The sequence below is a fragment of the Mya arenaria genome, chromosome 16, assembly GCF_026914265.1.
Source record: "Mya arenaria isolate MELC-2E11 chromosome 16, ASM2691426v1".
NCBI classification, from domain to species: Eukaryota; Metazoa; Mollusca; class Bivalvia; order Myida; family Myidae; genus Mya; species Mya arenaria.
In genome coordinates, this window is record NC_069137.1 from 40,160,355 (window position 1) to 40,186,976 (window position 26,622).

The following is a 26,622-nucleotide window of genomic DNA, read 5'->3' on the forward strand; positions in this document are numbered from 1 at the left end:
CAAAAACGAAATGAATACATAAACCCATCTTAATGAGAGTAATTTGATTAATGTAGGAGAAACAGAACAACTTTATACAAAATGAACATACGGATCAAGTTGCATAATTATTAATCAATATTTATTTAAATGAACGATATACAAATCAATAAATACATAATGTGTCACGCAGATTGTTCAGTAAATGTAAATCGTACGGTGGTACATATGACATAACAAACATATGATTCAAGTTCTATAACGACCATTCAGGGAAAAAAGGAGATATGGAGCAGCAAATAAATGAACATAAGAACCAAGTTTGATGAAGATCATCATAAAATGTAGGAGATAAACACATTTCATGCATCTATATGGCTTCTCTCCAGTGAGGTGCTGTAGTTTTTGAGAAAAAGCCCAACCGAATATTTAAAGTGGAATGGCTCCTCTCCGGTGTCAATTCCGCGTGTGCTATGCACATCCAACATTTCAAAACAAGCAAGACCACATGTCTAACACTTGTTTGAATACTCTCCTGTGTGAATTTTCATGTGCCTATGCAAGTTTGATTTTCGTAAAAAAAAAAACCACATGGTTCACACTTGTATGGTTTCTTTCCGGTATGAATTTCCATGTGGCTTTGCAAATGAAATCTTTGAGTAAAAATGGCAACACATAACTCACACTTGTATGTTTTTTCTCCTATGTGTATTATAATGTGGCTCTGCTAAGAAGATCTTTGTGAGAAAGCAGCATCACATATCATACAATTGTAAGGCTTCTCTCCTGTGTGTTTTCTCATGTTGCTCTGCAAATAATATCTTTGAGAAAAAGAACCATCACATATATCACACTTGTATAGCTTCTCTCCTGTGTGAATTCTGATGTGGCTCTGCAAATTTGATTTTCGAGAAAAAGCAGCACCACATGCCTCACACTTGAATGGCTTCTCACCGGTGTGAATTTTCATGTGGCTCTGCAAATGAGAACTTATAGTAAAAGCTGCATCACATGTATCACACTTGTAAGGTTTCTCTCCTGTGTGCATTCTAATGTGGTTCTGCAAAGAAGATCTTTGTGAGAAAGCAGCATCACATGTCACACACTTGTACGGCTTCTCTCCTGTGCGTATTTTAATGTGGTTCTGCAAAGAAGATCTTTGTGAGAAAGCAGCATCACATGTCACACACTTGTACGGCTTTTCTCCCGTGTAAACTCTCATGTGGCTTTGAAAAGATGAGAGTTGAATAAAAGCAGCATCACATGTCTTACACTTGTATTGCTTCTCTCCCGTGTGAACTCTCATTTGGGTTTGCAGATTCGGTCTTTGATAAAAAGCAGCATCACATGTCCCACACTTGTATGGCTTCTCCGCCGTTGGGATTTTATATTTTTGATAACAAACAGTACCAAATGGCTCACATCTGTATGGTTTCTCTCCTGTGTGTACACTAATGTGGCTGTGCAAAGTTGAGATATGAGAAAAAGCAGCATCACATGTCTCACACTTGTATGGCTTGTCTCTTGTGTGAATTATCATGTGGCGCTGCCAATTTGATCTGATGGAAAAAGCAGCATCACATGTCTCACACTTGTATGGCTTCTCTCCGGTGTGAATTTCCATGTGGCTCTGCAAATGAGATCTTTTGGTAAAAGATGCATCACATGTTTCACATTTGTATGGCTTCTCACCTGTGTGTATTCTAATGTGGCTCTTCAAAGATGAGAGTTGAGAAAATGCAGCATTACATGTATCACACTTGTATGGCTTATCTCCTGTGTGAATTATCATGTGGGTTTGTAGATTTGATCTGTCAGAAAAAGCAGCAATACACATATCACACTTGTATGGCTTCTCTCCGATATGAATTCCCATGTGGTGCTGCAATGTTGATTAACGAGAAAAAGCAGCACCGCATACGTCACACGTGTATGGTGTTTCCCCGGTGTGAATTCGAATGTGGTTGTGCAAAGATGATCTTCGAAAAAAATCGACATCACACGTATCACACTTGTATAGCCTCTCTCCGGTGCGAATTCTTGTGGCTCTTCAAAGTTGAGCGTTGAGAAAAAAGCTACATCACATGTCTCACACTTGTATGGCTTCTTTCCTGTGTGAATTTTAATGTGGCTCTGCAAATGTGCTCTTTGAGAAAAAGCAGCAATACACGTATCACACTTGTATGGCTTCTCTCTGGTGTGAATTCTCATGTGGCGCTGCAAAGTTGATTTACGAGAAAAAGCAGCACCACATTTGTCACGCTTACATGGCTTTTCCCCGGTGTAAATTCTAATGTGGTTGTGCAAAGGTGATCTTCGAACAAAAATCGACATCACACGTATCACATTTGTATGGCTTTCTCCGGTGTGAAGTCTCATGTCGCTCTGAAAAGTTGATTTTCTTAAAAAAGCAGCACTGCATGTATCACACTTGTATGTGTTATCCCCTGAGTGAATTTTAATGTGTTGGTGCAATTTAGATCTTTGTGAAAAGGCTGCACCACATATTTAACACATGTATGGCTTCTCTCCTGTGTGTATTTGCATGTGGGTTTGCAAACAAAATTGCCTTGAAAATGCTGCAACACACGAATCACATTTATGTAGCCTAAATGCTGTGAGAACGTCCATTGTGTATGGAAACTAGAACCATATGTGAATGATATCCCTGCAGTGAATGTTTTCACACGGCCATTATGTTATATCAGGGGAATATACTCCGAATAAAATTCGTTATTCAGACTTATTTTATTGAGAGTGTTAGAATTGTTCGATTTATGTCACAAATATTCCATCTGATTTAAATATTTTTTTCTGTATTTTGAATGAAATGTAGTTGAAATATTGTCCACGCTAGTAATAGATCAGCATATTTGTGTTCTGCTGTCAGCGACTGTATTACTTCAACATCATTATTTTACTTTTTAACACATCGGTAACACATGTTCAGTATTCCTCACGTCCGTTGATTATTTCATACGTGTGTTCTCGCGTCAGCTGAAAAAAAAACAAAAACAAATCGTATTAGAATCACATACATAATCCAATCTCACAATATCTAACCAGACATGATCTGGTATTAACCAGTCTAACAATATTGAAACAGACATATTCTGGTATGTATTTACAAAATCGCATAACGCTTAACAAGGCATAAAATGTTATAATCATCTGCACAATTTCAAATCCTACATAATCTTGTATAAGCCAATATCTAAGAATATTTACCAAAACATAAAACGTTCAAAGACGTTCTTTATGCCAACCTTTATCAATATTCAATTGCTTACCATTAATATCCGTGTTTAAGAACACACTAGGCAAAAAGCAAACTTGAGGTCGTAGTTTTAACATTTAGAAAGATGTGGTAAACTCTGGGTGCAACTAGTACTTAAGCTTAATCTTAGATGACAGAAAACTATATACACAGTGGATCACCGTACATGTCGGATATAGCAGCCCAAATGAGGCGTAAACAAAGCCATTGTCATTGGAACGGTAAGGGTGTACCTGTTTCGTTGTATATGACCTAAGTTTGACACATTCAAGTACCAATGTATCTACTATAAACATTTCCTGGTGTGCAGACTCTAAAACACCTGTGATGCAAGCAACAAGGCTTTGAAATATTAGTTATGCAAACATTATGGCATTGAAATATTAGTTAACTGGTGAAACATAAGATAGATCAAGGGAAAGGTTAAAAACACACACTTTTTGGCTTGTACGCTTTAAATAAAAACATTTTGGATCGAGCAGTTTCCTCATTTGTTTCTTCACTCGTCTGAACATTGCTCTGTTTCAAAGCATTTTAAGATCGTATTAGTTAATTCTATAGCCCCCCCCCCCCTTAACACGCGTTCCCCATTGATTTTTATGTACTGGTTAAAAGTTCGACTATTGTATCCGGTGAACGGTGATCCAACTAATGTGTACACACACCGTTAGAACATGGCGACACGTAAGAACAGAAAACTAAATTGTACAGCAATTACGCCGGAAAACACAAAAGCTTACACGCTCTTTAAAGAAAGAGAAAGAAACACGGATATACAATGATGAGAAAACACTTTTTTACAAATGAAAAAACACTTCAACATCAGTTTCATTTCAATAAATTCTTAACTTTAAAGCATCAAATATAAATTATATAACGTATAAATGAGTATAAAATTAAGTATTTCTATTCAATTTGAGACTTAACTTGTTTCACCATATTTCTCGATGTCTTCCGATTTTAAGGGCCGAATTCAGAACAATCACTCTCACTCACCCTCAATGAGTTAATCCTCTGTAATCACATAACGGTCGAGATATTTTCGAATGAAAGGTATATCCGTATTCACAGGTGTAAGTGGGACTCAAGTGTTTTGCGTGAGTGGGACATTTGTGAGTGCTCGGCGAGGCCACTTGAACCGCCCTCGAGGATAGGTTGTGAATACGAATTTAATGAGTGTGAGTGATAAAAGTACATGACAAGTAGAAAGATGATATATATAAGCTATTTGGGACAAATAAGGGAATTCCTCGTTCCCAGACAATATTTAAGTGACCGGGATCATCCGTGTAGTGCATGTTCTTTAATGACGTGGCCATTTATAATAAAATCAAAGTTTTAAAAGGATGCGTCAATCATATATTTCTTTTGTTTCGTAATGACCTTGAACCCCCAGCAATGTTGATGGTTGCAATTCATCGATGGCTGCAAAGACAAGCAGCTAAATGTACGCGAAGTTAGCAGCCTAGCGGCGGGAAAGTGGCGGACTAGCGGCCTAAATATGTTCTCTATTTCAAGGTTATAGTTTATGCGTTTAATTGGTAAATATAATTGATCAATGTTTTTTTTTTATTCGTTCATTAACATAGCTGCCTCAAATTGTTTTCTACTTCAGGGTATTTTATATGAGTTTTCTTCTAAAACCATGCTAAGATAATTGTTTTTCTATGCAAAATTAATCACGTTGAAGCGATTTTTTTTTTAAAATTCGATCAAGCAGTGTTATGTCTTCTTTCAATAAATGAACAGACAGAAGTATAACCGTGAACACTTTTATTTCTTTGTATCATGTAGTGTGAGTGTGGTAAAAAGCTGAAATTAACAATAAAGCTAATTGTTAAGAACAGAAATACTAAAATATAAAATATAGCATGTAAAATAAAGTTCTCTATCAGATATAAACACGTGGGAGAAATTACGTAACATTAAGAACAAAGGGAACAATCTTTAGAACCAAGATTTATGTTGATTAACAATATTGTAAAGAATAACAATTAGCAATTCATTAATCAAACTACATCAATATTTGCATAATACATACAACGTGTGCATTTGGAATCTTTGAAAAGTCTTCAAATCGACTTGGTGGAACACCATGAATACTCTTCAACAATTAAACAAAAGGAGGAATATTTAAGACAAAACGTCCTTAATCCAAACGGCTAACATCACAAGCAGTCCAGGTGCCTAGCAGCGTAAAGTTATCGGCCTAAATTTCCCTAAAACTCAATCCAGCAGCCCAGAAAAAAGGGGAAAAGCTGATATTCGCTAAAGGATGTTGATTTATGAGCAGAAACATTTAATTAATCATTGTTTTAGAAAGTAACGCATATAAAATGCTTTGGAATAGGCAAACAATTTTAGGCAGCTAGTCACAAGAGGCAGCTTGGCCGCCAGGCTGCCAAGCCGCTAACTTTACGCCGCTAGGCCATTTCAGAAGGTTGTCAGAGAATTGATATGTATTTTCCAGCCTACATTCAGTAGGATTGTTGTTATCATTATTATCATTAAAATTATTATTATAATTGTTATTATTATCAGCAGCAGCAGCACCTTGTCATGTACTTTTATCACCATAGGCCACTTGAACAACCCTTGGGGATAGGTTGTGAATACGAACTGAATGAGTGAGAGTGATAAAAGTACGTTACAAGAAGAAAATGTAAAATTGATCAGGTATTTGGAACAAATAAGGGGCATCCACGTTCCCAGACAATTTTTAAGAGACCGGGATAATCCATTGAAGCACGTGTATTTAAATCATCTGTAAAAAATAAAGTTTTCAAAAGGATGCGCTAATCATATATTTGTTTTGTTTCGTAATGATTTTGATGATAATTTAATTGTTTTTTATTCATACATTAACAGAAAGGCCTTATTTTTTTCTACTTCAAAGCATTTGTATGAGTTTTTCCTTAATAAATGCTAAAATAATTGTTTTCCTATGCAAAATTCATCACGCTCGGGCATTTTTTTCATAGAGTCGATCAAGCATTCCAGCGGCCTAGAGGCTAGCACTTATACAGCAGCACTGAAAAGGGGGAAATGCTGATATTTGCTAAATGGTGTTGATTTATGAGTAGAAACATATAATTTATCATTTTTTTAGAATAGAATGCATATTAAATGCTTTGGAATGGAAAACCATTTTAGGCCGCTAGTCACATGAGGCAGCTAGCCAGGCCGCCAGGCCGCTAACTTTACGCCGCTAGGCCATTTCAGAGCGTGGTCAGGGAATTGATATGTATTTTCCAGCTTATATTCGGTTGGATTATTATTATTATCATCATGTATTCATCATCATATTTATTATTATAAGTAGTAGTATTAACTTCATCACAACCATCATCATCATCATCATCATCATCATCATCATCATCAGCAGCAGCAGCAGTAGCAGATCCTCAGTCACCACCACCACCACCACCACCACCACCATCATCATTATCATCATAATTAACAGAACAACAGCAGCACCACCACCACCACTACCGTCCCAACCATATCATCATCATCATCATCATCATTATTATCATTATTTTTTATTATTATTATATTAATTATTATTATTATTATTATTATTATTATTATTATTATTATTATTATTATTACCGCTTTATGCAGAATACAAAAGCAAGATTGTATATGAATACATACTTAAATCAGGTGATAAAATGGAAAACGGCTTCGAATTTAAAGGGACTGTGTCACAGATTTGCACCAAAAAAATGTTGTGTTTTACTGTAACGAATCTCAGGACATTTATCTAATACAATATGTAACGCTTTGATGTCGTAATTGTGAAAAAGTACCAAAATGTAAGAAACAAATGTGTCGAAGACCGGGTTCGAACCCGCGTCGCCAAAATTGAAGTCCAGCGTCTTCCTTTCTAAGCTATCAAGGCAATGAACGGGTGACATAATTAAGCTATAAACCTACCTCGGTAATATCACGTGATAACACCGACTAGCCAATCAAGCATAAGAAATGAATTCTACCTGATAGACATACCCAGTAATCTTTTTAAATGGAAAAAATACGAAATAACTGCTAAACTTAAATAAATTGTAAACTATGTGGTACTTCAATTAGTAAGTTTCAATGCATTGTACACATCGATGCCAAGTGTCATTATTCGACATTTTTAGTGTTTTATTCGCCATTTTATCATCTGTGAGACAGCCTCTTTAAAACAACCACATACATTTAAACGCATTTTGCAACAGTTATTTACAATCCAAAACGTTTATTGTTATCTTCCACTTGTTTTAAAAAGTAAATTGCCGTTTCAGAATAACAATTATTGTCATTTTTTGTCGCAATACCTAAAACAATAAGGTACTCAAATCTCAAATAAACATATGATTACAATGTATAATACCACCATATTCAAACAGATAATCCGATATGATCATGTAAACATACATGTATATTTACTGTAACGGTCGCTTGATGAAGTGGAGTGTTAGCGAGGCGTGTGAATACGAACAGATCTCTTGAGTGTCACTCCCCTTATTCCACTCAAGTGATCACTTGAGTGTCCCTTACGGGAATGTGGTTGGAGAGTGAGTAAGAGTGGATGTTCTGAATTCGACCCTAAGCCTCATCAGATTTTTGGGGTTTTGAGGTATTTGTCCTGCTAGATTTCATATAAATTGTTAACACTTTATAAAAACTGCATTTGTTTAATAGTTCTAATCATACTATAAGTGTATGACCATAAGGTTAAGACTCATTTCATTAATTAAATACAATCAAGTGAGAGATCTTCAAGGCTCTTTTCGAGTTTGAGTAAATAAGCTTCTGTTGATACATTCCATTACAAATAGGTGAGAGACACTATATGCCTCTTTTGAACCCGACTAGTCATGTTTAGGATAGGATTTATAAACACATATTTTAATGGAGTTTTAAAATATATAAATTGAAAGTTTATTATAAGACTTTATATATAGTGTTGTATTGTGTTCTTAATTTTTTGAGGTCCTCCGGGATTATCCATGGATTGTAAAGCTGTTTACGCTTGAAAATGAACTAGCGGTTAAGCAGGAATTAGGGGCGATGGCAATGTTGCTATAAACGTCGTGTTGTTTAACAAAAATAAAATAAAGTTAAAGCAGTTGCTATGGCGTTGACTGTGTTGCTACGATCGTATGTCTGTAAAACATTTGAACTGAAAGTTGAACGCCTTTCAAAAAGTGGATTCTATCTTTCGTCTCAATCCTAAACTTTATTGAGAAAATACACCGTAGAATTTACACAGACATGAACCTAAGATGTAATATAACCGCACTTACGGGAAGGAAAACCTTGAAGTGAGAGACATTATTTGCAATTTTAACACAAATACATTATTTGCAAAGACACATGCTTATTCACTCAGTAAAAAACATTAAACACACGAAATATGTAAATCCTTTTATACGAAATATGTGGTAGAACACATGTTGAGCTCATTCACACAGCATACAAGTAATTTATTATACAGTCGAGCATCGTTTGCTCGAATTCCAAGGGAACGGCGACAATATCTGGAGCCTCGTAAAATTCGAGCCGAGCAAGAACGCTCACACTCGTGTGTGATCACCAAGCCGGGCAAGTGTTTTCTCCAGTTACTGCGTTTTTCCACTATACAAGACCCTTTTCACAATTGTAATTTTCATCTTTTAAAACTACTGGTTGGAGAGCAGTAGCCGGCGGAAAGCAGTAGCCAGCAATCGCTTTTTAATAAGATTTTTAAAAAAAATCTTAAAGAAGGTGAGAATGGTAAAAAGAACAACATTTGCATCGAATCAAACACAAAGCGTAAGTTTTAATAATTTATTTACAAATGGTATTGGAAATATCAAAAAGTTCGACAACTTTCTCGTGGAGGATGCTGACGTGAATGTTACTGCGCATGCGCAATTGAATAAATTTGCAAATCTAATTATAGCACTAGAATTTACCGATAGTCAAGTGTTGGTTATGAACGATTATTCGTCGATGAATCACAGCAAAATGTATTTTTTAAAAGAGCCTGTTGAAATGATATTTTCATATTGCCCGTCAATCGCTTTCAAACAATATTGAGACATATTCAAACTTTTATGTATCCATGATACAGTTTTAGACGCATTGTTAAAGCGAGACTACACCGGCGCTTGGTTACCAGTATTACTTTCCTGTTCAATAGGGGCGCTCCATGGGGAAATTATACTTAATAAGCCGATAAATATTGGTTTTATAGTCAAGGAGCGGTACTGAAATAAAACTACCGGGTACTGCTTCTCATAATTCGTAAATTGGCACTTATTGATTACCCCCTTTTTGGCCCCAATTAGGCACGCGCTTCGTGACGACACAAATTTTAATATTGTAAAGTTTGTAGACCTTGACAGCTAGTTAAAAAAATGTGAGTATTATTTCCGTTACATTTCGATCTACCGAGAAAATCTTCAAAAACATGCAAAAACTGCCGGCTACTGCTCTCCAACCAGTAACTAAAAACAAAACTATGTTTACAGGCAGATTTTTTAAATTAAAACGCCACATGGATACACTGGATCGAGAGAGAAACCATATATATGTCTAGTATGCACCAATACTTTATTTTCGAAACGATCTTTAACAAAACAACACGAAAACACATGTTAGATTGCATATTTAAAGATACGTGGGCCTTCTTTGTTTGAGGAACTATTATTAAAACGCCACTTGAGTGAACACTTAACATGATAAAGATATGGCTGTCAAGTATGTGGTTATGCACTTTTTAACTTCGTTAACTAGACGAATCAGAATCCACACAGGGACATGTAAATCATATAGATTTTATTTAAATAAAGACGTAAGCTCCAATGCCATATAATTAAGCATACAGGCGAAATCCCGTAAACAACTTATAAGGTTATTAATGTTGTATACCAAGCGCGCTGCATTTAGACATAGCCCCTTTATTAACGTGTAAGGTTGTTAATGGTGTATACTTAGTGTTGCATTTAGATACAATCCCTTTAATAACTTGTTAAGTTGTTGACGTAATATACCTAATAATAACACAAGCATAAACTACAGAAACATACAGGCGAAATACAGGCGAAATACAACTTGTTGGCTTTTCCATGTTGTGTACCTTGTAACGTTGCGTTTATAGATAATATACACACACGTATTTCACACATGAAAGAATTAATGCATATAAGGACTATAATATTGAGGCTGCAAAAGACTTCTTGTACAGATATGCGGGGACTATTTGCGCACTACGTCGTCTAAGTATGTGTACATAGTACATGTTCAAAAATTTAAATGCACAACAGCATAAGGAAACTTATTGTATAGAAGCGAATGTACAAGAACAACTTGAAAACAGATTTTCACAACGACTTTAAACTCAACTTAACCCTTTACCCGTCATTGTATAAACAAAGGTAAACAAACAATAGAATAACAAACATTTAATTACAAAGGTTTATTTACAAAGGTTTAAACATTATATTTGCGTAGAAAAAATAAACGTATAGGTTACATGTATTTCTTTACATTTCCATGATTGTCCTCCTTTTGTATGTAGCGTATTGTAATGATCGTAAAAACAAGGGCAGATGAGCAAACGGAAATTATGAGTTGATATGATAAAATGGTTATTATCCGTGTAATACTTTACTGAGTTTACTTCACATTTTTATTTTGTATCAACTGACGCAGAAGCACAAACAGTATTAAACATACAGACAAAGTTTCAAACAGAATATTCAATGAATGAGGAAATATGGAGCAAATACGAAATTAACATATGGACAAAATTTCGATATGACTCACCTAGAAAATAAAGGACATCTAAGGTAAAAATGAAATGAAATTATAAACCCATCTTGATGAGGGTAATTTGATTAATGTAGGAGATATGGCACAACTTAATATGAAAATAACATATTAATCAAGTTGCATAGTTATAAGTCAATAAATTTTCAAATGTGCAGTATATAAATCAATATATGATAAGTGTGTCACGCCGATATAATAGTAAATGTAAAAAGGAATAGTGGTATATACGACATTAACGAATATATGCTCGAAGTTTCATAAAGAAAATTCAGGGAATGAATTAAATATGGAGCAACAACTAAATGAACATAAGAACCAAGTTTTTTATTATGATCATTTATTCTCCCACCTCAGATAAGTAGATCCAATAATTTAATCATGCTAAAAATTCTTATCTTGTCCACGGGCGAAGATAAAATGCCCGTATGGAACTACTTTTTAATGGTCACCACATTAAAATTACCTCCCTTGTTGAAGAATGTCATCGGTAGCATCATGGAAACCTTGTCTTATGGCATTATTTAGAACACTTATTAAGTATTTCTCACATCAAATGTCATCATTAAACAGTTTTCACGAACCTTTCAAGAAGTAATGCTTCACTCCCCTTAGAACTATTTAAAGACCGATCTGACTATTAACATCTGAATCTCTGCGCGCATATCTATGACAACCACGATTTATCGCAAATCCATACGCAATTATTTTCACTAAGCGCAAAATAGTTCCAGCAAAAATACATTATTACTTAATTTTGTTAAACTGAGGTGGGGAAAAAAGCATCTACCTTAGCCGCTCGAGTAAGATAGGTTCATCCCGACCCTCGCGCAAGGTGTCTTGCCGAAACTCGGTAAACCTCGTTTCCGCTAAACACCCTACGCTTTGGTCGGAATAAACCTATATTGCACTCTCGGCCATTGAAGATACTTATAATCCATGTATGGCGACATGGAGCAAGGAAGTTCTCGAGTGTTTTTGTTTATGTGTTTTAGTAAATCGGGGCTTTGCAGAAAACAGCAACATATAACTCTATGGTTTTTCCCTTGTATAATTCTCATGCAGTGCTATAAATCAGATTTTGATAATAAAATCCTACCAAAAAGCCCTACCACATATTTCAAACATGTATGGCTCCTCTCCGGTGTAAATCCACGTGTGCTATTCACATCCAATATTTCAGAACAAGCAAGACCACATGTCTAACAATTGTATGTTTTCTCTCCTGTGTGAATTCTCATGTGCCTCTGCAAACTTGATTTTTGAGAAAAAACAGCACCACATGGCTCACAAATGTATAGTGTATCTCCTGGGTGTATTCTTATGTGTCTTTGCAAATTTGATCTTTGAGAAAAAGCAGCATCACAAATAATACACTTGTATGGCTTCTCTCCTGTGTGAATTCTCATGTGCCTCTGCAAACTTGATTTTCGAGAAAAAACAGCACCACATTGCTCACATACCAATGACTCCTCTCCGGTATGAATTGTCATGTGGGTTTGCAAAATTGATCTACGAGAAAAAGCAGCACCACATTGCTCACAATTGTATTGTTTATCTCCTGTGTGTATTCTAATGTGCCTATGCAAAGTTGATTTTCGAGAAAAAGCAGCACCACATCTATCACACTTGTATGGCTTTTCTCCGCTATGAGTTCTCACATGTCTCTGCAAATCAGATCTTTTAGAAAAAGCAGCATCACATAATTCACATTTGTATGGCTTCTCGCCTGTGTGAATTGTAATGTGGCCTTTCAAATATGATCTTTGAGAAAAAGCAGCATCACATGTTTGACACTTGTATGGCTTCTCTCCAGTATGAATTCTATTGTGGATCTGCATATGGCATTCATGAGAAAAAGCAGCAGAACATGTCTCGCACTTGTATGGCTTTTCTACTGTGTGTTTTCGCATGTGGCTCTGCAAATGAGATCTTTGAGAGAAAGCAGCAGCACATGTTTCACACTTGTATCGTTTCTCTACATTGTGAATTTGCATGTGGCTCAGCAAAAAACTTCTCCGAGAAAATTCAGCATCACATGAATCACACTTGTATGGCATCTTTCCGGTGTGAATTTTCATGTGGGTTTGTAATTTTGAGTTTCAGAGAAAAGTATCACCATATGTCCCACACTTAAATGACTTTTTGTCGATGTGAATCTTTCTGTGTTTTTGTAAATTTTATTTCAGAGAAAAACCAGCACTCATGTATTGTTGCAAACAGACTTTCATAGAAAATGCAGCGCCATATGAATAACATTTATGTTTGAACGGCATCCGTTTTTTTAACTTAGATCTTTGAGAAAAGGCAGACTGAAATGTGAACATTTTGTCTTCAATGTGAATTCATGCATTCTTGTACATGCTGGCTTACGCTCCAATTAGAGGACTTAGTATAGTGAATGTACTAATTGTCTTATTCTCACAATTAAAATAGTCAATGTGTGTCACAATTGTAATCGTTTTCTCTCGAACACAATCAGGAACAGATGATAAGCGTTCTTCCCGTTGCTTTCTCAATGCATGTATTCTCAAATCAGCTGAAAAAGACATGACCTATTAGAATCAAAGACACGAACCTGACTCAAAAATACTAAAACACCAGACATAATCTGGTTGTAAAGCCAGTCTTAATTTTAAACTAGTCTATAAATAAAATCGTGTTTTCTAGCCTTACAATATTATTTAAATCCAACAAAATCCGACATTAAACATGTTTCAAAAGGATCACACCATTCATAGATTATTTTAAAATTAGTAAGTATTATGTACTAGGTAAAACTAGTCTTGCCATATTAAACACGACTTTTTTTCGGTTGTTAACAGTCTTACAAAACTAAACAATTCATATACCTGCAAATTCTTGTCACACGCCATTAACCATATTATACAACTGTATTAAACCATATCTTGGTACCAACCTGCACTACAATATTGATAAAGTCTGATTAAAGCAAAACAATAAATTAAACAGGCATAAAACGGTAAACAAGTTTTAAGTATCTCAATTTCAAGTCTGGTATTAACAATATGGGAATATTTGCAAATGTCGTTTCTATGGTAAAATATTTCTACTGGTCATTAATATAAGACAATCTGATAATATTCGCAAATTGTTTCGTATTAACCACGTTGTGTAACCAGTTATTCATAAGCAGATTTATATAAAATTCGGCCTACATTATTACTGTACAAATCCCCGTCAGCACCTCTCGTAACACTATGAGACTAAAGTTTACCGTAATTATTTTTTTTATATCCAAAAGACAGCATTGTTATAAAACCAACAACTATGTTAGCTAAAGAACTTCAGCGAACACGTTATATATTACATTTTGGGACTTTACTATGGGGGTTACGCCATAACTTTAATGTGTTGTAAACATCAAAAAAATAAATATCAACATTAAAGTTATGGAAGCCAGAACTACAACTATGTACTAAGTGCTATTACCAGGTAAGGTAGCATTTGGTTCAAGTACAACTTTAAATCTGAAAGATTAAGAAGAATAAAAGTAAATGAATACCTCGATATGTGAATGCCTACCTTTGTTTTTATTTCAAAACATGGCAAAAGTATGACTGAGGGACGCTACTACGGCTGAGTAATATTGTATTGCCAAAAGTTTTGTCCCTTAGTTTGAATTTTCTGTTGATGTGTGTACGTATACATGGACCATTCAAACGATACATATGTACTGTATTGATAAGATATTCAATATGCTTCACGTCGTTTCAGTCATTGATATCGATTATATAAATACATACCTGTTTGACAGATTTTTTAGGGAAAAAGACTGAATACAGTGATTTCTTCATATTTTAATGATTGTCAGGCGCGTAGCTAGGGCAATGTTGGGACTACGCAGATCGATGACGGACATCATATAAACCCCTTCACTCCCTACCTCCATTCGGTTTCTATTTCAATTACGGGGTTTCTTGTTTGGCAAAAACTTCGATTTTTCAAAATTTATTTACGCAACTTATTTACGTACTATCAACCACGCGTATGATTGTTTATTAAAACAATAAAGGTCATCGATGGTGCACATACGCAGGATTACACTTCCTCAGTGGTCGTTATATATTTATGATGTCGAAATGGTAAAGCACTTGCCATTGGGTTCTGTTACTTGAGTTTTACGCATAGGCGTACTGGAGTTTACTCACAATTGTGTCCCGAAATATTTAACCTCAGATATGACGCAATATACACATTCAAAATAACCATTAATACGGGTTATTGTTCATTTCGACGACACTGATCTGTATATAAACATGTTGCTTATGGCTTTGTGTAAACATGTTAACAAAATCGAAATAATAAGATCATGACGATTTTAAACTGGACCAGGAAGTGGTACATACATTTAACTTTTAAGAAGAATACCTAATCAATACAAAACCATGAAACACATTATTTTGCTGCATTTTTTTAAGACATTGAAAAGAGAAAATAAATGTTGTACCATATCTTTATGTATTTGGAGAATACATCCACAAAACGATCATCGATATTAAAATTACATTGTATGCAATCGATCATCTCTTATCTTCGCTTTGGATGATACAACATTTTTTATTGCAGAACTTGCTCATGTTAATTTAAACAGGAAAAAAACAGCATACTCAGAAAGGGCTCGGTATTTCTGTTGAGCACTCAACACAGACACTTGAAAATGGCAAAGAGAGGTAAATTTAGACCTGCGGTACTGACTTAATTACCATTATAACTGACAGAGGAGTAAAAAATATACAAATGTGCGTTCTTCATGTGTTAACTTCATGTTCAGATCAATTCATCTTAAGGCGCCACAACCTGTTAGGTTGTTGGTGTAATTAATTACTGCTGCATTTATAAACACTCCATTTAACAACTTGTTTGGTTGTTGATATTTATGCAAAAAGCTACAGAAACATGCTCAGTGGCAAAAAGTTTAAACATAAGCCCGGTTTAGTGGCAATCGGCAAACGCCAAAGACATAGAACACAAAATCACAAACTAGAAACATAGAACAGCACAGTGCATAAATACTATATAAATATATAAAAAAAAATTGTTATGTTTATCAAGAATTGTTAGGTACCGCCTTGGAACGGTCAGTAAAATGTAAATTTACTGGGGGTTTAAACCAGTTTATGTGCACAAACCTCACTCTTATCCCAACAATCCTTAATAAAAATAAAACGCAAAAGGTAAATCTTATCAAAGTATGCATTAACTTGAGAAAACTTATCAATACAACAAATAATGTATTTCTATGATTAGAGATCCCAACTCTATCTGCAGACGGTGGGAAACAATTCAGAGCACCTAAAGAAAATACTTTTCAAAGATACGATGCAGTCTTCGTTAGAAACTAAAAACATCGCACACAGTCTGCCTTATAAAATAAAAGATATAATTTGTGCTGAATTAAGATACAACCCCTATAACAACCCGTTAGGTTGTTGACGTTGTTAACAATTCCTTCCACAACTTGAAGGCTTGTTCAAGTTGTATTCTTAGTGCTCACACAATCATAAACAACAGGAACATACAGGCAAACATACAGGTGAAATCCCTCTGTCAACATGTTGTGGATTTCATGTTGTACACCTAGCGCTTTATTTATGCATAAACTACAGAAACATGTTTCACACAGGTGAGGAACCATGCATTATAGAAATATAGTATTGAGACCGCGAAACACTAATTGTACGGGTATTCATGGACTTGTGTGTACAAGAGGTGATCAAGGTATGTGTACATAGTACATATTAGGATTGAAATGAATAAAAGCATAAGGAAACTATTTATTGGGTGGCCGCGAACAAGATATAAAGAACGACTTCAAATAGGATTTTCACAACTCAACTGTACCTTTTACGTCTGATATTACCAACAAAGATAAAAAATGACAACAGCGAAAAAACAACAACAAAAAACATTTAATCAGCGGGAAATAGGTTTAAGCCAAATAACGAAGTTTGTACATTAGTGTTAAACTAATGGACCAACATACAGAATGTTCAATACATGTGGGAATATGGAGCAAATTATCAAATGAACCAAATCTATCTCATCTAGAAAATGAAGGACATCTAAAAAAACGACGAAATGAAGGCATTAACTCATCTTTGGACTAATGAAGGCAATATGGACCATCTGTATACGAAATGAGCATATGAATCAAGTTGAACATTTTTTTCAGAAAACATTTATAAATGTATGATTTACTGTATTAATCGATATATGTATAATGTGCCAAGCGGAGTGTTCAGTAAAATTTAATAATGTAAAAGGAACGTTGGTACATACGTCATAACAAACAAATGCTCCAAGTTTCATTATGATATGGAGCAACACCTAAATGAACAAGAGCCGTCGTAAGACAGCGCGCTCGACTACGCCCTCCTAGCCCGCCCAAACAATGACGCAAGTCATTCAAATAACTTGATTTCCCATTATGAAAATATGGTTTAGAATGTACAAATATGCCTGTCAAAGGAAATTAAAAAAATCCACAAAAAAATCAAGGGCCATAATTTGTATTTAGGCTTAAAACGGAGTTATGTTTCTTGTTGTAAGATGGTTGTAAATAATTTTGAATTTTATTAAGTGCATTTAATGAACGGTATAGATGTTTTTTTATTAAAATCCCAAATTGCCATTAAATTTTACTTGCCTAAAACCTACCCTAAGTCAATCAGGGGCCATAATCTCTGTAAAGAATAATATGGAGTTATCTAACCTCATCATGTAATGGCCTTGAACAACTGTGTGAAATATTAAGTAAATTGAATGTAGGGTATTGGACTTATCAGTGAAAATCTCAACTTGCCCTAAAACTTTAACCGGACGCCGACGCCGGTGCTGGGGCGAGTAGTATAACCCACCTATTCTTCGAATAGTCGAGCTAAACATCGTTTAACGATTATCATTTAATACATGTATAGTGATATGGAGCAAGGATGTTCTCGAATGTTTTGCTTATGTTTCATGATTTCATGAAGATCAACAAAAACGTAGGATATTTACACAAAGTTTAATCAACTCAACTAATGAAGGAGATTTGAAGAAAATACTAAATGAATACATAAACTAAGTTACATTTTAAAGATTATTTAATAAATGTATGATATATGTAACAAAAACGAAAATGAACAGAAGAATCAGGATTTATAATCATTATTTAATACATACATGTAGGCTATAGGGAGCAAATACGACATACAAGACTCAAAAACTGGCGCAGCACCGTCCTTATGAGCACAAGTATGAGAGAAGTGTCATATTTGGTTTAAATTTATTGATTGAAAAGTCATACATTTCAATGTAGTTTTCAAGTTAATGGAATATACTCAATTTGCTTGAACATATAATGTAAACAATTCGTATAATAAATCTGTGAATTCCTATGTAAGTTTCTTTTTCATTTTAATGCCTACATCAAAGAACAGTTTTTGAAATGCACAACCGTTTTTCTTTTTTAATGTCTGTCATGTTATTATGTAAACGATATATTCTAGTAAAAAAAGCACCTTATGTCCTGCACTTATCAAGAAGCACTCCATAAACAGCAGCATCGCAAATCTCGCATGAATAAGGCTGTCCTTGAGTGTGCATTCATGTGTGGTTTTGGAACCTTACACCTGCAAGGCTTCTGCCGTGTGAGAAATTTCATGAGATGCTGCATAGAGGATTTACGAAAACGCAGCACCACATATTTCACACGTTTATGGCTACTCTCCGATTGGAGATCTGAACATAAAATATACAAACAGCACCACATGGTTAACACTTGTACGGCTTCTCTCCTGTGTGAATTCTCATGTGGCGTTGCAAAGATGATCTTCGAGAAAAAGCAGCAGAACATGTGTCACACTTGTACGGCTTCTCTCCTGTGTGAATTATCATGTGGCGTTGCAAATTTGACCTCAGAGAAAAAGCACCACCACATGTGTCACACTTGTATGGCTTCTCCCCTGTGTGAATTCTCATGTGGCGTTGCAAAATTGATCTTCGAGAAAAAGAAGCAGAACATGTGTCACATTTGTATGGCTTCTCCCCTGTGTGAATTCTAATATGACTGTTCAAATTTGAGCTATAGGAAAAAGAAGCACCACATGTCTCACACTTGTACGCCTTCTCCCCTGTGTGAATTCTAATGTGACTGTGCAAAGATGATCTTCGAGAAAAAGCTGCAAAACATGTGTCACACTTATACGGCTTTTCTCCTGTGTGAATTCTCGTGTGGCGATGCAAAGATGGTCTTCGGGAAAAAGCAGCAGAACATGTGTCGCACTTGTATGGTATTTCTCCTGTGTGAATTCTAATGTGACTGTGCAAATTTGAGCTACGAGAAAAGGTAGCTCTACATGTATCACACTTGTATGGCTTTTCTCCAGTATGTTTTCTAATGTGGCACTGCAAATGTGATCTGTGAGAAAATGTAGCATCACATGTTTCACACTGGTATGGCTTCTCACCGGTATGAATTATTATGTGGTCTTGCAAAGATGATTTATGAGAAAAAGCAGCAGAACATGTATCACACTGGTATGGTTTCTCCCCTGTATGAATTTTCATGTGGCGGTGCAAAGATGATCTTCGAGAAAAAGCAGCAGAACATGTCTCACACTTATATGGCTTCTCCCCTGAGTGAATTTTCATGTGGCGGTGCAAATTTGATCTTCGCGAATATGCAGACGAACATGTGTCACACTTGTATGGCTTCTCTCCTGTGTGAATTCTAATGTGACTGTTCAAATTTGAACTATGAGAAAAAGTAGCACCACATGTCTCACACCTGTACGGCTTCTCCCCTGTGTGAATTCTTATGTGGCGTTGCAAAGATGACCTTTGAGAAAAAGCAGCAGAACATGTCTCACACTTGTATGGCTTCTCCCCTGTGTGAATTCTAATGTGATGCCGCAAAGTTGATTTTCGAGAAAAAGCAGCAGTACATGTGTCACACTTGTATGGCATTTCTCCTGTATGAATTCTAATGTGACTGTGCAAATTTGATTTAGGATTAACCACTGCTCCACATGTTTCATATTTGTATAGCTTCTCTCCTGTCTAAATTCTCATGTGTCTCTGCAAATGAGAAATATTAATTAAAGCAGCACCACACAGTTCACATTTGTATGGTTGCTATCCTGTGTGAATTCTCATGTATCTTGGAAAATGATGTCTTATAGAAAAATGCAACACCACCTATTACACATTTGTATGGATTGTATCCTATGTGAATTGTTATGTGGTCGTGTTTGTTTTCTCAACAACAACATCAGCAACAGATGTCTAGCATTTCTCCCGTTGCTTTCGTCATGCGCGAGGTCTCAAATCTGCTGAAAAACACATGAACTATTAGAATCGAAGACACAAACAAATCTTTAATATTAAAACAGACATAATGGGATATTTGAACCAAGCCCACGTTATTAAACAATACATAATCTAGTACAAACCAGTCTCAAAATATTAACATAATCTGGTATTAACAGGTCTCACAATAATAAACCAGTCTAGAAATAACATTGTAGTATCAAGCCTCACAAAAAGTAAACCAGACAAATGCGGTATTAAAACAAGTTTATAACTGCAAGAAGCCAAAAATACATTTATAGATAAGTGGTCGGTATTTATACGGGGATCGTGAAAACTTCTACAACTTTGATGTGATAAAAAAAAAATAGGAATGGTTTAAGTTGTTGATACACCTTTTTGAGGTCGTAACTATCTGCAAAGGTCACTATGGCCGACCTCAAAAAGGTGTATTATCGCTACTTTTTCATACAGACACACCATGAAAAACTTTTGTGTTCAAACAGCTGTTAAATATCACGAAAAGGGAAAAAAAAACAGTTCGTTCAAAATAACCTCCATAAAAAGTCGTGTGTGACGGCATGAGTGATGTCATTAAACATTAACATTAAGCTCGACAAGAGCCGCATCAAAAACTGATAGCTGCCTTTTTGATTCGACGTCATTTGCACTGTTCAGTCGATTTGAAAGTGTTTTTTTTTCAGAAATTTACTGGATAACAGAAGATAACTTTCAGATAACTCACCGATTAATTTATACTTCAACATTTATATGTTGTGGCCTTAAAACCGGAAAAATATGTTAAAATGATCTGGATAAAATGTACAGCATCTTCAGCAATCAGCATTAGAGAAAAACTATTTAAAAACCCTTTGTTAGTTTCATACAACGTAATGGAGTCATGTCCATATAAGTCGTTTGTTCTGAATAAAATCGACATATGTAGCTAAATTTGGGTTGAGTTAAACGTTCTTAATTTAGTGCTTTTAAAGCACACAAATAGTCAAAACATCTGCAGAAGGTACAGTCTAGTAAACACACGTTAGCTTGCCAGGAAAGACAACTCGGAAGAAAATATGTATGTTATATATTGGTTTATTTTCATTTCCTCAAATATGTGTATACAGCTTAATATGCTTAAATATGTTTTTGTGCAAAAAAGTCGACAAGCGTTCATTGTTATGATGCGTGCCCTGATAGCGTTTATGTTAAACAAAGAGCCGGACGTAAATTTACTGAATAATGCAATAATAATAACGGACCGAATACACACAATTCTGCAAAAATGCAAGTTTAAGTAATGTTTTTATCTTTTTCCCCCTTATGTAAAGTCGCCAAAACAAAAAACGTCAAAGACTCTGATGGGGCTATTTATATGGACTAATTTAAAAATATTTCATAATACGTAGATGGTAAAATATCGAGAGAAAACCCTGTAACCTAACCCCCCCCCCATAAATATCGGCTTGAGATTATCATTCTATAAACGACCAATCAGCACCACGTTAACACTGTGAGACTGCAACATGAAATATCGTAAGGATTTTTTTATATCCGAAAAGAGAATTGATATATATCCAACAACCATGTAATGCCATTACCAGGTATGGTAGCATTTGGCTAAATAATAACTTAAAATCGGGAAGAAGAATAGAAGTAAATAAATACGTCGATATGTCGTGATTACCTTCGTTTTTATCTGATACCATGGCAAATTCATAACTAAGGGACACAACTACAGCTGAGCAATATTATATTGCCAAAAGTTTTATCCCTTAGTTGAGATGCTATAATTATGCCCCCCCCCCCCTTCGAAGAGGGGTATATTGCTTTGCACATGTCGGTCGGTAGGTCTGTTTGTCTGTCGGTCCGTCCTTAGACCAAAGCTTGTCCGAGTGGATAACTTAACCATTCTTGGATATATGGTCATCAAACTTCACATGAAGATAGTGCCTGACCGGTAGTTGACCGCTATTGATTTTCGGAGCCATCGGGTCAACGGTCAAGGTCACAGTGACCTTAAATGGTAAAAGGGTTTTAAAGCTTGTCCAAGTGATTTATCAACAATGCCTAAACCTATGGTCATCAGAGTTGACATGGAAGCTGGGCTTACCAGTAGATGACTTCTTTTGATTTTATCGGTCATTGGGTCAAAGGTCAAAGTCACAGTGAGCTTAAATGATAAAAGAGTGTCCGATTAGTAATTTGACAATGCCTGCACCTTTGTCCCTCAATGCTGACTGACTTGGAGGTTAGGTCTGATCAGAAGATTATCGTCTATTGATTTTGGGGTCATCAGACCAAAGATCAAGTTTCATTGACCTTGAATGATAAAAAGTTGTCCGATTGATTACTCGACAATGCCTGCACCCATGGCCCTCAAACTTGACTTGGAGGTTTGGCCCGACCAGTAGATGACACCTTTTGATTTCGGTGGTCATCGGGGTAAAGATCAAGGTCACATTGACCTTGAATGATAAAAGGTTGTCCAAGTGATAACTCGACAATTCCTGCACTCCTGACTTTCAACCTTGACTTGAAGGTTGGGCCAGACCAGTAGATGACCCGTGTTGATTTTGAGTTTAATCGGGTCAAAGGTCAGGGTCACAGTGACCTTTAACACAAAAATAACACAAAAATAACTAAGCTTCTCCCAGTGACAACTCAACAGAGCCTGGACCTATGATCATCAAACTTGACTTGAAGGCTGGGACTGAACAGTAGATATATATCAATAACCAATATTGATTTAAGGAGTCATCGGGTCAAAGGTCAAGGTCACAGTGACCTTTTACACAGAAGGTTGTTTGTGTGATAACTAGACACTGCCTGCACCTATGGCCCTCAAATTGACTTGGAGGTCCATGCAGGTTTCATTCAATTGTCCAAATAATCCTGACAACATGGCGCTCATGGGGGCATAATGTTTGACAAACATCTCTTGTTTGAGTTTTCAGTTGATGTGTGTGTGTATGCCATAGCTACCAGGGCCATTCAAATAAAACGTAGCATGTGTTAATACGTTTTTAAATTTTTGATGTCGTATCAATTATATTAATCAATAAATGTTCAACAGTTTCTTTAAGGGAATAGACTGGATAAATTGATTTCCTTGTATTGTTTATAATCGTTTAATCAATAAAAGTCCGCGTCGAAGCACACGATATAAAAAGGGTTGTGTGTTCTAATGATTAAAAACATATTTTTATGCATATATTGCTATCAAAGCGTATGAATGAATGCCCAATCGTATAATTGATAACATATACAATATTATACTAACTTTAGTCATTTTTTCTGATAATATGTTTTTATAACTGGAGTGAGTGATATAAAATCATAAATAATAACGTCAAAACAAGCGCAAAAGAAAACATTGAACTACAGCAAACAACTTCACAAACAAAACAGTACATATATAAATAACTAATTGTGTTTATCAAGGACTGTTAAAGCTGCACCCTCATAGATTGAACGTTTTGACAACTTTTTCTATTTTTAGTCTTGAACGAGCCATTTTTTGCGAAAGTCCATAGAAAACCAGTTATATAAGACGGCTGACAAAACCTTTAGATCGCAAATTGTTATATTTAAGTTCAAAAATTGATGTTTTATGCATTTTATTCACCTGTTAAAAACGGTTTAAGCCATAAAACATTAATTTTCGAACGAAAATATAAAAATCTGCGAACCAATCTTTTATCATTGGTTTGCAGATATTTACACAAAGATTTGCCCTTTCCAAGACTAAATCATTTTTTGGAAAAATGGTTTATCTGTGAGAGTGCAGTTTTAAGTACCACCTTGGAAGCTTTTATAGCAATTTCCTGCAAAATAACAACACAAATTGCAAATTTCAATACATCAAATAACGACGTTATCTCGCTGCTTTTTTATCACAGAAACCGCTTGATTGCTGTTGTTTTGCAATATTAATTATTTTAAAATTCTCTCAATGTCTTATACTATGAAGACAAAATTTCATTTTAATTTAACCAAAATATCTATACAGTTTGCGAGGCTGAATATTGGTCTTCTTGCACAAATGATTTTGTTTTTATTTTAAACATCAAACAGACAGAATCTAACGATTACTGCATGTATATACATATTACCTGTTGTAAATATTCTATTAACAGTCAGTGACTGTGTGTACGTATATCATAAAAAGAAGTATTAGTTTATTTTTTTTAATATTGAGCATAAGTAATATGAGTGTTACACACAGGGGTGAGGTGCGTTGAATTTGAATCATAACATTCCCAGATTGATAATTGGTGTTGTAGTAATCGTTACCATTTAAATAAAGCTATAAATAGTTTGTACAATTCAGAAGCTACCCTGAAGAATTTCGAAGGAAACGCCCGTTTAATTTGATAAATACTCAACATGTACAGGTCTTTGATTAGTTTTGAATAATACGCTGACGTATTAATCAACGCCAGAATTAAGCGAAATTACAGTAAACCTTAGCCAGTTTTACCATTCATGAACCGTAAGAAGTTTAGTTCTCGTGCACTCTTAAGTTTCTTTTAAGATGGCTGCTCTTATTGGGAAGATATACACTTCCTAGCTCAAGACCACAGTTATCTGCCCCCCGTTGACCAAGATCCGGATGTGAATACAGAAAAAAGAGTGCTTGTGATCAAGTATCAATATTTTATTAAAGTTGAATGAACGAGAAGAAACAGGTGGCCTTTTTTGCATAGAGATTAACATAATTTGACACTGTATTGCAAAAACGGATAGTTTTCAGTGTAAAACTTGGAAAAATAATTGCCTGTGGAACTATGTAAATTGGTTGTTTGTAGCCTTATTTCGTCTTGACCTCAGAGTCATGTATTACAACTCAATTTTTCGAGACATCGCATTGGTCAACCCTATGTTTTCTTGTGATTAAGTTTTGTGTCTTAGATTGTTCTACAGCAGCTAGTTACTTGTTTTTCAATTAGAACTGTTTTAAAGTGAAAAGCCAGGTAAGCGTAAGTGCTTTTTGCATATATATCTATATGGAACATATAGTAAAAATAACTGGTCTCACGCCTCCTCAGTGGTCCATATCTATTTCTGGTGTCGGGATTTCAGCACTTGCCATTGTCGGGTTTGGTTACTTGAGTTTTACGCCTGGGCGTTCAGAAGTTTACATAGAATGGTGTCTTGAATTATTTTACTAATACTCAATATATGAACACACACTCAAAAAAACATTAATACGGGTTGCTGTACATTTCGACGACACTGATCTGTATATAAACATATTGCTTATGGCTTTGTGTAAACGTGTTCACATAATCGAAATAATAAGATCATGACCATTTTAAACTGGACCAGGAAGTGGTACACATGTATTATAGGTAACAAAGATGCATTTAACTTTCAAGAAGAATACCTAATCAATACAAGACCATGAAACACATCATTTTGCTGTATTTTTGGAAGATATTTTAATAAGAAAATAAATGTTGTACCACACCTTTATGATTTTTGAGAAATACACAAAACGAGTAACGACATCAAAATTACAATGTATGCAATCGACCATCTCTAATCTTCCCTTTGAATGAAATAGCATTTCAATTGCAGAACTTGCTCATGTTAATTCAAACAGAAAAAAAGTGCTCAGGTAGGGCTCGGCGTTTCTGTTGAGCACTTAACACAGACCCTTGAAAATGCTGATGGCAAACTGACTTAATTACTATTATAACTGACAGATGAGTAAAAGATATACAAATGTGCGTTCTTCATGTGTTAACTTGTGTGTGCACTAGGTGATCGCGGTCTGTGTACATAGTTAAAGTTTAGGATTAAAATGCATGATAGCAAAAGCAAACGTTTTAATGGATAACAACGAATGTACAAGAACGACTTCAAATATGATTTTCACAACGACTTTTAAACTTCACTGTTCCTTTTACCTCTGATAATACCAAAAAAGGTAAAAAAAAATGACAACAGCGAAAAACAACAACAAAAAAATCCTCTGCGGGGAAATAGATTTAAGCCAAATAACGAAGTTTGTACATTAAATTTGCAAGGCCCAAAAATAAACATATAGCTTACATGTACTTCTGTAAGGGAACATTTCCATGAATGTCGTCCTTATATGTGTAGCTTATTTTTAAGAACAAGCACTTTTGAGCATACCGAAGTTATGAATAATGTTATAAAAAGATTATTGTCATTGTCATAGTTGATTTCACACCTTCGTGTTCTTATCAACCGACTCAGAAGCACGAAATGTGTAA

General features: G+C 35.2%; 2 protein-coding genes and 1 pseudogene across 4 annotated transcripts; all 3 read right to left on the minus strand.

Moving 5' to 3' along the window:
* Positions 1 to 706: 706 nt before the first annotated feature.
* Positions 707 to 2,358, minus strand: LOC128221640 (zinc finger protein 271-like; annotated as a pseudogene).
* Positions 2,359 to 9,934: 7,576 nt separating this feature from the next.
* Positions 9,935 to 14,627, minus strand: LOC128222097 (zinc finger protein 83-like). Of its 3 annotated transcripts, none has more exons than XM_052930943.1 (2): positions 14,609 to 14,627; positions 9,935 to 13,601 (listed from the first exon to the last, which is right to left on the minus strand). In XM_052930943.1, exon 2 carries the CDS (start codon positions 13,141 to 13,143, stop codon positions 12,265 to 12,267), a length of 879 nt encoding a protein of 292 aa, XP_052786903.1. In that variant the 5' UTR covers positions 13,144 to 13,601; positions 14,609 to 14,627; the 3' UTR covers positions 9,935 to 12,264. The 3 variants fall into 3 exon arrangements, with proteins under 3 accessions (XP_052786903.1, XP_052786902.1, XP_052786900.1); XM_052930942.1 differs by having other exon boundaries at positions 14,589 to 14,613; XM_052930940.1 differs by lacking the exon at positions 14,609 to 14,627 and adding an exon at positions 13,915 to 14,500.
* Positions 14,628 to 18,841: 4,214 nt separating this feature from the next.
* On the minus strand, positions 18,842 to 22,086 carry LOC128221641 (zinc finger protein 45-like). The gene is made up of 3 exons (XM_052930244.1): positions 22,065 to 22,086; positions 19,500 to 20,088; positions 18,842 to 19,415 (listed from the first exon to the last, which is right to left on the minus strand). The coding sequence occupies exons 1-3, from the start codon at positions 22,084 to 22,086 to the stop codon at positions 18,842 to 18,844; spliced, it is 1,185 nt and encodes a 394-aa protein (XP_052786204.1).
* Between the last annotated feature and the right edge of the window lie 4,536 nt (positions 22,087 to 26,622).